The sequence below is a fragment of the Tupaia chinensis genome, unplaced genomic scaffold, assembly GCF_000334495.1.
Source record: "Tupaia chinensis unplaced genomic scaffold, TupChi_1.0 Scaffold000453_1, whole genome shotgun sequence".
NCBI classification, from domain to species: domain Eukaryota; kingdom Metazoa; phylum Chordata; class Mammalia; order Scandentia; family Tupaiidae; genus Tupaia; species Tupaia belangeri.
In genome coordinates this window covers 167,292-180,660 of record NW_006159960.1, presented here as the reverse complement: position 1 = coordinate 180,660, position 13,369 = coordinate 167,292, and the positions used below count along the sequence as shown (strand labels likewise).

Genomic DNA, 13,369 nt, shown 5'->3' with positions numbered 1-13,369 from the left:
GGAAGTAAAAGATAAATTTAAAGAGTCAGAAGGGAATAGATTTGTATTCATTTTTTATATTTTCCTATATTGATTTGTTTCTTGTTTTGTTAATTCTGCTTAGTGACGCTCATGTTGAGTCAGTGCATTCATTGAACTTTGTGTTCAGTTTATGCTGGGAATGCTGCGGAGTGCTATAAAGATGTGCATGGTGCTGTGAGAGGGCTATATTATTATGAATGGGCAGAGTGTTCTTAGAAATATAGGCTCATTTACTCCAGCAGTTCTGTAACTTCCTTTTCCTGAAGACCCTTCATACCTCTTTGTACTTCTTTGAAGTTTATAAAATTATTCAATACAAGAGTTTTTTTAAATATAAATATAAGTTATTCAAAATATAAAATGCAATACAGAAATTGCTGCTTAAATTATAAATCATTACAAATTAAATTGAGAATAATTTAAGACATTTATTCATTCATTTCAAATAACAATCATATACCCATTATATGTTAACATAAATAACTTTTTTTTTTTAAGAGGTTTTTGCTGTAGTGTGCATGCGCTCGCCAGAAAGATAGAAAGAGAGAGAGGGAGAGACAGAGAGAGACAGAGAGAGACAGAAAGCGAGAAATCACCCTCCAGGGGGGATGGCCATGCCGCAATCCCTTCTCCTCCATTCTCCTCTTGGGATCTTGGGCACACACACACATGCGCCTTGAGTGAGTTTAAGCCACCGGGGGTCCAGAACTCGACTACATGGGAGTCCAGCAACATAGCCATTACACCATCTACTGGTCCCATAAGTAGCAATTTTATAACTACTTTACAAAATGAGAAATAAAAAGAGCAAAGTTATTTTACATTTTTGTAAATCTCTTCAGTGTTTTAACAGAAGACTGCCAAATTGTCCTATCTGTTCTAATGCATTATTCTGGGTGATATAAATGAAGAAATCTAACCTCATATCCTTAAATAGTTTGAAAAGGGGATGTTTCTTTGTTTATACAATAAATCAGATTAGTAACATTGGTTTCTTAAAGGTAGTTGCAAGGTAGAATATGAAACAAAATGAATGAAAGTTTAATACTCTGTAACATTCAGCCTATTGGTCTGTCTTGTACTTTGAACTGTTTGTTTTTTTTTTTTTTAACCCAGGCACAATTTTTTAATATCATGGATTTGCTATTTGGAAAATAAGGGTTCATTGAATGAGGCAGATTTTCCAAATATTATCACATTTTACATCGCAGTTATCAACAAACATTTCTTAACGTTGCCTCTAGTCTCAGAAAGGAGTAGAGGGATGCTGTCAAAATCACAGTGGCAAAATTCTTACGTTAGCTTCAAAGTTCAGTTTTAGCATTGATAGCAGATGTTGCTGACTGTTTACTTTGAGGTGAGCTAGCTGCTTACTTTTGTTAATTTTTGAGGGGTGATTTTCCTTGAGAGAGTTCAGAAAAAAGGGCTAAGATCTGAATGGTCACAATTTGGTGAGGTTACTAATTTTACTGCTTCATCATATTTTTCTCTCTGCGAGTACATGCTGGTGAAAGCTCCATGACTGTTAGTACACTTTGATACCATTAACCTCATTTATAACTAGGGTACCAGCAGTTTTACCTGCTGTTCCTTTTGGATCATAGTGTCAGTGTCAACACAGCAAGAAAGGCAGATAATACCATAGTATTATTCTGAAAAAAAAAAATATATATTTTTTAGAGAGGTTTTTGCTCTAGGGCACGTGGCGCTCACCAGAAAGACAGAGAGAGACAGAGAGATAGACAGCGAGAAATCACCCCCAGGGGGGATAGCCACGCCGCAGTCCCTTCTCCTTCATTTTCCTCTCGGGATCTTGAGCACGCATGCACACGCGCCTGGTGTGAGTTGTTTAAGCCACCCGGTCCGGGACTCGAACTGCGGTCTGCTACCTGGGAGTTCAGCAATGCAGCCATTATGCTAACTGCTGGTCCCATATTTTGAAAATAATTTTGATTTTGTGAATCCTATGAAAGGGTTTTGAGACCTATCATCCACTTTTGCCCCAAGGGCCAGTGGACCTATCTGCTGGTACAGGTAATTGTGGAACTAGAATCCGTAGACTTTCCTTTCTGCAAGGGTTGACTAATGGTAGTTCTAGAATATAAAGCCTTATGTGCTGTTTTATACAACTTCTATTTAATCACTGTGTGATAAGAAGCCAATTAAGATTTTAAACAAAGGAATGACTCCATTGGATTTGCATTTTAAGTATACCACTCTTACTGTTGCATGGAGGCTAGTTTGCAATAGATAAGTGTATCAGCCAGATAGATAGCTGTTAGTTCTAGGGAAAAGATGATGAGGGACTAAACTATAGAGTGACATTAGTAATGACTAGTGAACAACAGCTATTTGAAAAAATATTTAGGCCTTTATTGTCAATATTCGATGACTGGCTGTGGAGAGGGAGGAAATGGAATATTTATAGAGAAAGCTATTGAATAGTTTGGTGTGTATTGACTTTGAGATGCTCAGTACAAACTAGCAACATAAAATTTGATAGAGAGTAATCTGAATTTCAGTAGTGAAATCTCTGGTCTGTGGATAAAAATTTAGTGGTTGTAAGTATTTCAGGGGAGGTTATTCAGGAAAGAATGCAGAGGGATGAGGATTAGCACACCTCCAACCACCAGTTATATTCTAATCCTCCCTCTGAACTTCCAACCATGATGACTCTACCTCAGTTTTCATTCTTCACTTCCTGTTCACTGTTGCAACCTGACCTCTGACCTTACTATTTCTCTCACACTGCTATTAGTCCAGTTCTTCCCAAGCAACTTTGCTTCACTTGGAATTGCTTATTATTCCTTTCTTGAAAATCTGTACTTCTTAATGTTCCTGTGAGAATATGGAGAATCTTACAGAGTTTACCTTTACTTACTAAATTTTACTTACTAAATTTTCTGTGAGGCACAGTGATCTGAGCTTATTTGTGATCAGAATATCACTCTGTTCTTAGTATAGACCAAGATTTATTTCAGCCAGAGCAGATTTTGAACCACCGTGTCTGTGCATTGCCAGATGTTCCTCAGTGTTCCTGGCCTCCACTCACTAGAAGGTGCAGCATTTGTTCCTTGCCCCTACTTGTAAAGACCGCACATCTCTTCAGACACTGTCACATGGGTGCAAAATTGCTGGTGGTTGAGTACTACCATCTCTTTCTCTGTGTGTCCATGGTGACCTGGTTTGTATTTTTATTTACGTTTAATAAAGTATGAACGGTACAAGACAAACCAAGCATACTGGTTGGGAGTCTTTTACTAAGGTTATCAGTGATGCTCTCAACTCACTAAAATGCAAATTAAGTTTTATTTTGTTTTTAAAGAGATTTTTGCTATAGAGTGCATGTACTTGTTGAAGAGAGAAAGACAGAGACAGAAAGAGAGATCACCCCTCCTCAGGGAGGATGGCTATGACACAATCTCACTTTCTCCATTCTCCCTTCAGGATCTTGGGCACGCATGCACATGCACCCAGCATGAGTTTTAAGCCTTTAGGTCCAGGACATGAACTATGGTCGGCCATGTGGGAGTCCAATGACATAACCACTATGGCATCTGCTGATCCCCCAAATTAAGTTTTTAAATGTCCATTTAATCAAGTAGAAATAAGTTCCTAGAAGACTAGACTGTGTGTAGTTTTTTGGGTTGGGTTGGATGAATGGAAATATGTGAATGATATTTGGAACCCAGGTTTATTCTGTTGCTGTTTAATATTGTAAGAATATAACAAACATTCCAGGAAAACTCACTGGAGTTAAGATTTCAGTTAAGGGACCAGCAGTTGGCATAATGGCTATGTTGCTGGGCTCCCATGTAGTCGACCACGGTTCGAGTCTTGGACCTGGTGGCTTAAAACTCATGCTGAGCGCCAGTACATGCATGCCCAAGATCCTGAGAGGAGAACGAAGGAGAAGCTATTGTGGAGTGACCATTCCCTCGGGAGGGTGACTTCTTGCTTTCTGTCTCTCTGTCCTTCTGGTGAGTGCACGCACCCTATAGCAAAAACCTCCCCCCCCCCAAAAAAAAAGGGCACAGTTAAGAGCAGACTGTCTTAAAGAACATTAAGTAAGCTGAATATTTTGTCATATTTTCTTCATTGACTAGCACTTCAGTATCGTTTTAGAAGTAGCTTAATCTTCAAAATTAAATTTTGTGCTTAGAATTGTTTAACTCAAAAACGTTTCTTAGGGACTGTACTATGTTGCTTACTGAGTAAAGTTTTATTTATGTCTGTCTATAATAAAAATGTATAATTTTATTTAATGTAAAATTTATTTTAAAGTTTAAATTTATACTATTTGTTAGGATATGAACTGAGGAAAGCAATGTCTCCTTTTGATGAATGCAAATTTTGATTCTTACAGTTGTTTTTTAATCAGCTGCAGCTTCCACTTTTAATTCAGTTAAGGTATAATTTACATAATATAATGTTCACTCTGTCAAGTGTACATTTCTGCATAGTGTATAGTTCTGTAAGTCTTGCAGCCATCACCACAATTGAGATTTAGAATAGTTCCATCTCCACATCACTGTCTCCTTTTTCTTCAGGCCATCATTGATCTGTTTCTGTCCTAGGAGTTTCCCTTGTGTGTTTAATAGCTAGCAACAATAAAAGATCAGTGATTTAAAGAAGTTGAAAAGTGCAAGGAGGTCTTTTTTTTTTTTTTACAGATTTGTTGGTTGAATGAAACTGGGGGGTGGGAAGAACCAGATACAAGCTAAATACTTAAAAAGTATTTCTGTGTTCCTTTAGAGTTCTGTGATTTGTGAATATGAGAATTACAGATGTAACTATACATAAACTTAATTTTCATTGTTATTAAAATTATATTGAAACTATCAAACTTTTATTTCTTAGATACAAAGCAACATTTCATCAATGTGATGTTTGTAAGAAAATTTTTAAAGGCAAATCAAGTCTGGAAATGCATTTTCGGACCCATTCAGGTAAAACTCAGTGGATAGCTTTTTAAATATATCTTTATATATTTATTCAGGAGTAAAATATGTACATTTAAACTTGGTTGTTCTTCGTTAATTTTTTTCCCATGAATACTTTTGCTCATTATGTTGAAATTTATATCATTAATGAGCAACATCCTGATCTTCTATTTTCTATTATGTTTGCTTCATTTTTTAGAATTCGGGAAAATGGTTTTTTCCATAGTTTACACAACCCTTTTTAGCTCTCATTTTTCTCCCTTCCTGAGTATTTTATGGTTCCTCTTATTTCACCTTCTGAAAGCTTTTTCTAGCTTTGGTTATCTTTTTGTTTTCTTTTTTTTTCCTTTTAAAAGAATATTGCAAAGTGTGACCTCTAGTTTATTACTAAGTTGCCATTGTATAGTTTTCCTTTTTATGTAGCCAGTCATGATTTAAAAGTAGTTGTAGTAAAATGTTTTGTTGTAGCTGCTTTCTAAATCTTTTTTTCTCCACAAATTTATGAGTGTGTAAAGGTTTTCTTTTTTTTTTTTTTTAAAGGAAGCCCATTTATGCAATTATTGCATTTTGTTTTATTTTTCGGTTGATTTTTTTGTCAAACTATTCCTCTGTGAGAGAAAAATAATTTCATAAATACCAGAATGGAAAATAACTGAATTCAGGCAATTTCAGTAGCTAAGAGTTCTGGTAAATTCAGTATGCAGTCTAGGACTTGTACATAGTAGGTAGTCAGTAAATATTTGTTGAATATTTTCCTATGGCTACCCTGTAACCTCTTTTCAACCATACAATTAGAGAACTTAGTTGGAACATGTATGTAACATTTTTTTCTACAAATCCTTTATTCTCATTCATTTGTGTTTTTGCTTATGTAATCTTCAGAGGTATGATTACATCTATTCTTCAGAAGTTGTCTTGTTGAAACATAATACATTATTAAGACTGGCATAAAGCTGACAGCAAATTTAGAATTTAATTTTAGCCTTGACTGAGTTTTTTATTCAAGGTGAATTTTTTATAAACTGTTTTTATTTAAAAAGAAAATACGTGGAAGTAGTTTCATTTTCGTATGACTCTACCACAGTTTATCCATTCTAGCTTAATGGACACATGGTTTGTATTTACTTCTGTTATGAATACAGCTTCTCTGAGTGTTCTTGTCTATGTCATTTTATACATACATATTCATCTTTCTTTTATTTGTACCTGACCCTGGGATCCTGGCCCATAGGATCTGCGTATGTTCTACTTTAGTAAACACAACTAAATAGCTTTTCAGGGTAATTGTGTCAATTTACACTACCATCAATAGTGTATGAAAATTCCAGTTATTCTGCGTGTTCACCAGCATTCAAACCCAGATTTTCCGATGTTTATGTGCATCTTTTTTGTTTTGTTTTGTTTTGTTTTGTTTTGTTTGCTATAGGATATACTCACTGGAGAGAGAGCTGCCTTATCTGCCACACCACCTTGCTTGCCCTTAAACCAGTTTACTGTACTACCTCCATTGTGCAATATCATAGAATAGTATTGCTGTTATTAAATTCTTACCAGTAGGCAAATAGAAAATTTACTACTTAAATCATCGTCTCATCAAGCGAGTGGATTTTACATTTAAATTCATTTTTGTTCATGCAGGTGAAAAACCATACAAGTGTCAGATTTGCAATCAGTCTTTTAGAATTAAGAAAACGTTAACAAAACACCTGGTTATTCATTCTGATGCTCGCCCTTTCAACTGTCAGCACTGTAATGCAACATTTAAGCGGAAAGACAAGCTGAAATACCACATTGACCACGTCCATGGGATAAAATCTCCTGATGATCCTCTCAGTGCTTCTGAAGAAAAACTTGTGTCCTTGCCAGTGGAGTACTCATCCGATGACAAAATTTTTCAAACAGAAACAAAACAATATATAGACCAGCCCAAAGTTTATCAGCCAGAAGCCAAGACTCTGCTGCAGAACGTGTCTGCTGAGGTATGTGTTCCAGTGACACTGGTTCCAGTTCAGATGCCCGACCCCTCCAATGATCTGGTGCGTCACACTACCACACTGCCACCTTCTTCTCACGAGATCCTGTCACCCCAGCCTCAGGCAACTGATTACCCACGAGCAGCTGATTTAGCTTTTCTGGAAAAATACACTCTGACTCCTCAGCCAGCAAATATAGTTCATCCAGTCCGACCTGAACAAATGCTAGATCCTAGAGAACAGTCTTACCTGGGAACATTACTGGGCCTTGATAACACTACTGCTGTTCAGAATATTGCTCCTGATGAGCATCACCCGTGAGGAGAGCCAGACATTCCATAGACCTTCTACGGTGATGTGCTGATGGGAGCCAGGAGCTGGTGGCTTCTAAATGAGTAAGACTGCTATTATTTCATCTTCTCGAGTTTCTCAAGTCCTCAGAACACTTGCAAATCAAGAAAAACCATTTCTGTTTACTGAACATCTGAATATTTGGACACATTTTTTGCCATAAATGAACATTTTTGTGATTTTTTTTAAAGATAGTTTAGTGCTACTTTTTAGTGGGCTTTCAGACTTTCAGAATTAGCTACTGACATTATGGGGTTTTTGTTTGTTTGTTTGTTTAGACATCATTGCAAATTTTTATTCTTTTGTTTAATTCTTTTATCCCTTCTCCATTTTACAGACAAGTTTAAGGACTGTGTAGCTTTTAAGAAGGAATGTAAGACCATACTGGTAATTGTAATGGTTCCTATCCTAACTTCAATTCATTATTCTTTCACCCAGGTTTTTTTTAAGTCGAAATTAGGTACTTAAATTTATAAGAAAATCTTAGATATTTCTGTGTTGCCTTCCCATTGATCCATAATCCAGATTATTACCCTTTGGACATTTAACAAACTCAAAGCCAGGAAGCTAATTGATGTAGGGTTATCTTGTTAAATGAAATGTAGGATTGAAATAATTATCCACATAATTGACTTTTTCCCAGTCTTCAGTTACTGTGAATAAGAAATATAAACATAGGTCTAGATATCAAATTTAAAAGAAAAATATGACATAAACTTGTCTAGTTATCTTTAACATTAAGTTCACCTTCGGTGTTTTGATATTTATTTCAGAAACATTAACGACACATTGCAACATACATCTTCATCTCACTAAGGAAGTGGCAGTTTAAGTGATGTGGTTTAATTCAACATGCTGTTTTTGCTTTCATTTACTTTGGCTGAGGGAGACTTTGGGAAGCAGGATCTAGAGATTTCATGTATAATTGTTAGAAACAGTGCCAAATTATAAATTTGTGTCTCATTTAATTCAGTGTTGAATTAAGTGGAAGCACTTCTTGTATACAGATTTTCACGTAGTCCAGATCATCACCTTTGCTTTCACATAGGCCTAATGCCTATCGTATCCTTGGTTTTTATTTTTGTATGAGACAAAAAGTTGAGGACTTGGTGAAAGAAAATAGCAGTTACCATAAAGCCTCATTGATTAAATTTAATTGAGAAAAAAGTAAGAATGATAAAATACCTTTAAAGACATGCACTTTCCCTATTTTCAAGTCAATTTAACTTAAACTAGGAGAACATTTCCTAGTAGAGTTGCTTGAGGATTAGACTAGGCAGGGTTGATTTATTATTAGCATGTCATTTGTATATAAACTACTGGAAAATAATAGTTTCTAAAGTTTTCTATTTCAGTTTTGTTTACACTCCTAATTGCGTTAAGCACTTTGTGTGTGTGTGTGTGTATGTGTGTATGTGTAAACTGTAAAGGCTGGCCTGGCCCTTGTGAAAAGGAAAATCACAAATAAAATAATGACCTTTTAATGAGTAAAGTCAAACCAGTTAGTAATGGCAGGAACTGTTTGTTGAAGCACTTAAGAAATGAAGGTACTTTACAGGAACATTTGCCATACTAGTGAAGATAAAACAAAGGAAAGAAATGTTGAGAATTGAGGCAGTTAACCAAAGCTGTTCTTAAAATAGTAAAACCAACCCGAGTTTTGCCTCATTTATCAAAGTTTGTTTGTAATTTTCTTAAACCAGTAGATATAATGACTATATTCTTCTTTTTAAAGCATTCTTATTTACTTTGTGTGGAGATGTTATATCTGGGGTACTTACATGATTGAGCTTGACTAAATGTGGTACTTTTAGTCTGTTAGTCTTTCAAATTGACTTATTAAAAATACTTACCTTTATGATTTTTATCATAAAGACTGACAAGATTGTAACTGAAATCTTACTATAATGAAAAATCATACCTAAAAATATACCCTGTCTTATGTAGAAAATTTGGACTTACAAAAAGGCAAATGGTATATGTATGTGTATGTATATGATACATGTTCGGTAGCAGAAAAAGAGGATATTGCATTTTCACATTGAAAAGAATACTTTGCTTTTTGAAGGTGTTTACTTGAGGGTTCTTTTAATAATGTCCTAATGCTTTAAATATATGATTTAATTGTAGGAATTGGTTTACATAGAACTGTTTTGGAATAATCTCTTATGTAAAGTAGAATACAGTTGTATAATTGTATTTGGTTATTATTGTAGATATCTTGAATAGCGGTTTACTGTTTTATAAAATGCTTTCGTACATATTATCTCATTTGAACCTCATAACCAGCTCGGAAATAGAAAGAGCATGTGGTATACCCATTTTGGAGATGAAGAATCTGAGGTTAAGCTCGAAGGATTCCTTTAAGCTCGCGTGTCGAGTGAGTGGCAAGAGCTCATGCTGGGGAAGGAAGCCAACGAGCATTAACGAATGCTTACTCTGTGCCAGGCACGACATTCCCTCCCATCTGAACCTAGTCTGGGAGGTAGGTAATATCATTCTTAGGAAGAAATGGGTTTAGTAGGTGGAGAAACAAAATGAAACAAACAAATCTGCTGTCTCTAATTTCCAAAAATTTAAACAATTTTAAAATTGTGGAAACCTCATGGATTTAGGCAAACTGAATGTATGTAAGCTTTAGAGGTTGGCACAAAGAATATAAGATGAGGCCTCGTCTTCTCAGTTGACCTTTTATAATATTTGATTTAGCGTATGTTAGACAAATGTTTTATAACTAAAATTCATTTATTTTATAACTGTACTTAAAATTTTGAGTCTTGCGACTAAGTTTAGCCTTATTCAGAATGTTTTATTTTATAAGCATAATTTATTGTTTTAAATTAATTTTTTTTGCAGATAGCAGTTAGCACTTAATCTGTAAATTGAATAATTTATCAAGTGCAGAAATTTGTTAACCTAATCGGTTTTGACTTAAATGCACCAAAGACTTTTAGTAGGTATTAAATAGTTTAAAAGAATTTAAATTCTGTGTTGTTTGAATAAATATTTGTCCAAAGAAGCACAGTTGAAGTCCTAGGATAGTGGAGTTTTTTAAAAATCGTTAGTTTGAATACCGAAATTAGGTATTAAGTGTTTGTGTTTATATGCATCAAATAAGAGCAGAAGAAAATACTCTGGGAATAGTCAGACTTCCAAACCAATTAATTACAGGGAGGAATATTCAGTTTTCCTCAGTTTAATTAGTTGAATGTTATGTTTTTAGTGAACACTATTACATGCTAATATGCCTTTTTTTTACACTACACTATCAAAATAATTTTTGCTTTAGAAATTTTTTTAAGTCAAGTTGAAGTTATTTTTGTAAGAAACCCCACCTATTTTTGCAGCCTAAAATTATAGTTTGTTCCTCATGCCAGCAAAATTTAACCGACAACTATACAGGTAGTGATCTTTGCTTACTCTTTAAATAATTTAGACATTCATTGCTGGGAGAAGAGGAATAACAAAAATAGGGGTTTAAATTGGTGCTTTATTAAGTGACTTCCTTTTAAATGATGGTAGGTCATGAAATACACTAAAAATTTCCTATCAGTCTTACAAAGTGTTAAAGCATCTTTATAGGGTGACTATAAAGTGTTAGTTAAGGGCTAATACTCAATTAAATATCATTCATTGTTTTCACTCTATAGTTGTAAACAAATTAAAAACACAGTTAAACTGGTATGTTTATAAGCTTCAGTTTTTCTTACCATATCACTCTTATCATTGATGAAAAGTCAGATTTTGAGCAGTAGCTCTTTGGCAGTGTCCTTTCATACCCAGTCCTTTCTGGATTCAATGCTTTGTGCCTTTTCAATGTATTGTGGTTGCTTAGTGTTGATTCTGCTGGCTAGATTGTACTGGTAGTAATAATAATAGTAACAATCCTTTTTCTTGTTTTGGTTATGAGCCTAATGGTCGTGTTGCCTGCTGGTTGGGCAACAACTTTTTTTTAGGTTTCTTTATATTTGGAGATTGGCACTTAGTATTAGTTGGACGTTTGGTTTTATGATTTATTTATCTTTTTTTTTTTTTTTAAATCTCTATTTTGACCTTTCTTGTTCTTGTGAAGCCACTCCTGGGCCTGTCTCTAGATGCTTATTAGAGGAATCTGACAAATAAAATGCGTAGTTTGTCTGCCTCTCTGTCTCTATCTCTCCCTTCATTTTTTTTTTTTTAAATAACCAGTTACAAAATAACCATACAACTCTGCACTGAATGACTTCTTATTTCAGTTTGCCTAAAACTGAACAAGAGGTGACGGTTTGAGATGAGTTTCTCATAAAGAGCAGCAACATCCCAACCAACCTGGATCTTGAGTTATGAACTCAGGAAAAACTAGGGCTTTTAAATGAAGTAATATTTGAATATTCTAAGATTCAGTGCCAAATTTAAAATGACTAAAAAAGTATTCTTTAATAAGAAACAAGTAGCATTTCTTAAAGCATTATGGTAAATGTTACTTGCTGCTAGACTGAATAGTGGATAATGTGAGAATAATTTCGGTTTCTAGGAGCTAGACATTTTTTTCTTAGATCCTTCTCTTGTGCACATTTCTCTCAGCATAGTTTGTAGTGGTTTCTTTGGGACCCTCCTCACCTCCTCTAAAATTAATTTTAATTGAGATACTTTCTCCTTAGAATGTTAGCATGCTTTCTGCTCTTCCTTTTTGGAAATAGCATTTATAATAAGTAATAAGATTAGGTTGTGCGGAAGATGAGAGAAAAACGGTTTGGTAGAGAGTGTTTATGTTTCGCTTACTTTTTATGTTTCAACTTGGCTGTATAATGATCTTCAGTCTTTATCTCTTGAAAAAAATCCCAAGCAATTTAAATTTAGCCTTTGCAGCCATTTGTGTAAGGAGAAATTAAGGATTATGTTCAGAGCATGGAGGGTTATACAAAGGTGAACATAACCTCTCCCCCACACACACACCAAATTCTTAGGCAAAAAAAGTAATTTCAATGCTTGTATTATGTTGGAGCTTCTAGAACATTTCTTATTAATGAAGAGCATGTACACAATTCATTGTTACTGTGCCTCTGCTTGGTATTCCTGCTTGCATTAAAGTTGGACAATGTACTGTGGCGTAATTATAAAATTTGTATTCCTTCCAGCAATCAGACTCTTACCCCATAGTTGAAACTATTGCAATTGATGAGTGTGGCTGCCAATGATACACAAAGCTGGGGATTTAACTGCTCCCTGTTGTGTGTAAATGTTCTGATGAAGGGAATTTATGATGTACATTAAAGTAGAAATGCTTTTGAACTTGTTTCGGTCTCAAATCATAATTTTTGTTTTTAATTAAGGACACTTTTAAAAGCAGTTACAAAGGCAATTCTGAAATATCAAAACGCATTATTGTCAACTGTGTGTAAAGTATCTTGTGAGTTTTATAGATATTTTGGTTGTCTCGTTTCTTACGTACAAATGTCTTTATAGAAAAATTCAGTTCTCTGTGAAGAATAGAAAGTGTATTGTATATTGAACTAGTTCTTTGTGTTATTTTGATATTTAAAATAAATACAAAGTTCCTTGGTCCTAATAAAACATTTCCAGGTTTTATTGAATTACATCTTCACAGTGTGGGAACACAGAAATCTACATGTCTCCATAAAAATTGAACACAAAGACCATAAGCCATGGAAAACTATGGCTCCTAGAGCACAGATAAAGACATTTTATTTTTTGACCTACATATTATTTTGAAATATTTGGTGTAGTAAAGTATGAAGCATTAAACTAATGCTTTTAAGTGACTAGATATTAATGATGACTATTATTTTTAAAGTAGTCACATTTTTTTTTTAGAAGTCTGAGGTGTAGCAAAATTCCATTAATGAAATGAGTTATTCTGTGTGATCCTGAGAGGGGTTCCTCTTCCTCTAATCCCCTTACTGCCAAAACTATACATTCTGGTCATGGGAGAAACAGTTGTTACCTTAAGGCATCAGCTGTGCTATAGGATAATACTTCAACCTTGGTAACTCATCCTCATCTGGTATCCTAGCCGGTTCATCCATGGGCTGTTCTCTCTTATATCAAGGTGGTTGCCTCCAAGCATTCTATGACCAGTAA

General features: G+C 34.6%; 1 protein-coding gene across 1 annotated transcript in view; it reads left to right on the top strand.

Annotated features, from left to right (window-relative positions):
• Positions 1-12,836, top strand: part of ZBTB41 (zinc finger and BTB domain containing 41) — a 60,766-nt gene extending 47,930 nt beyond the window's left edge. The window contains exons 10-11 of the mRNA XM_006155430.3: positions 4,882-4,970; positions 6,603-12,836. Coding sequence (XP_006155492.1) covers positions 4,882-4,970; positions 6,603-7,258 — 745 coding nt within the window. The 3' untranslated portion in view covers positions 7,259-12,836. The remainder of the gene's footprint in view (positions 1-4,881; positions 4,971-6,602) is intronic.
• The last annotated feature ends 533 nt before the right edge of the window (positions 12,837-13,369 follow it).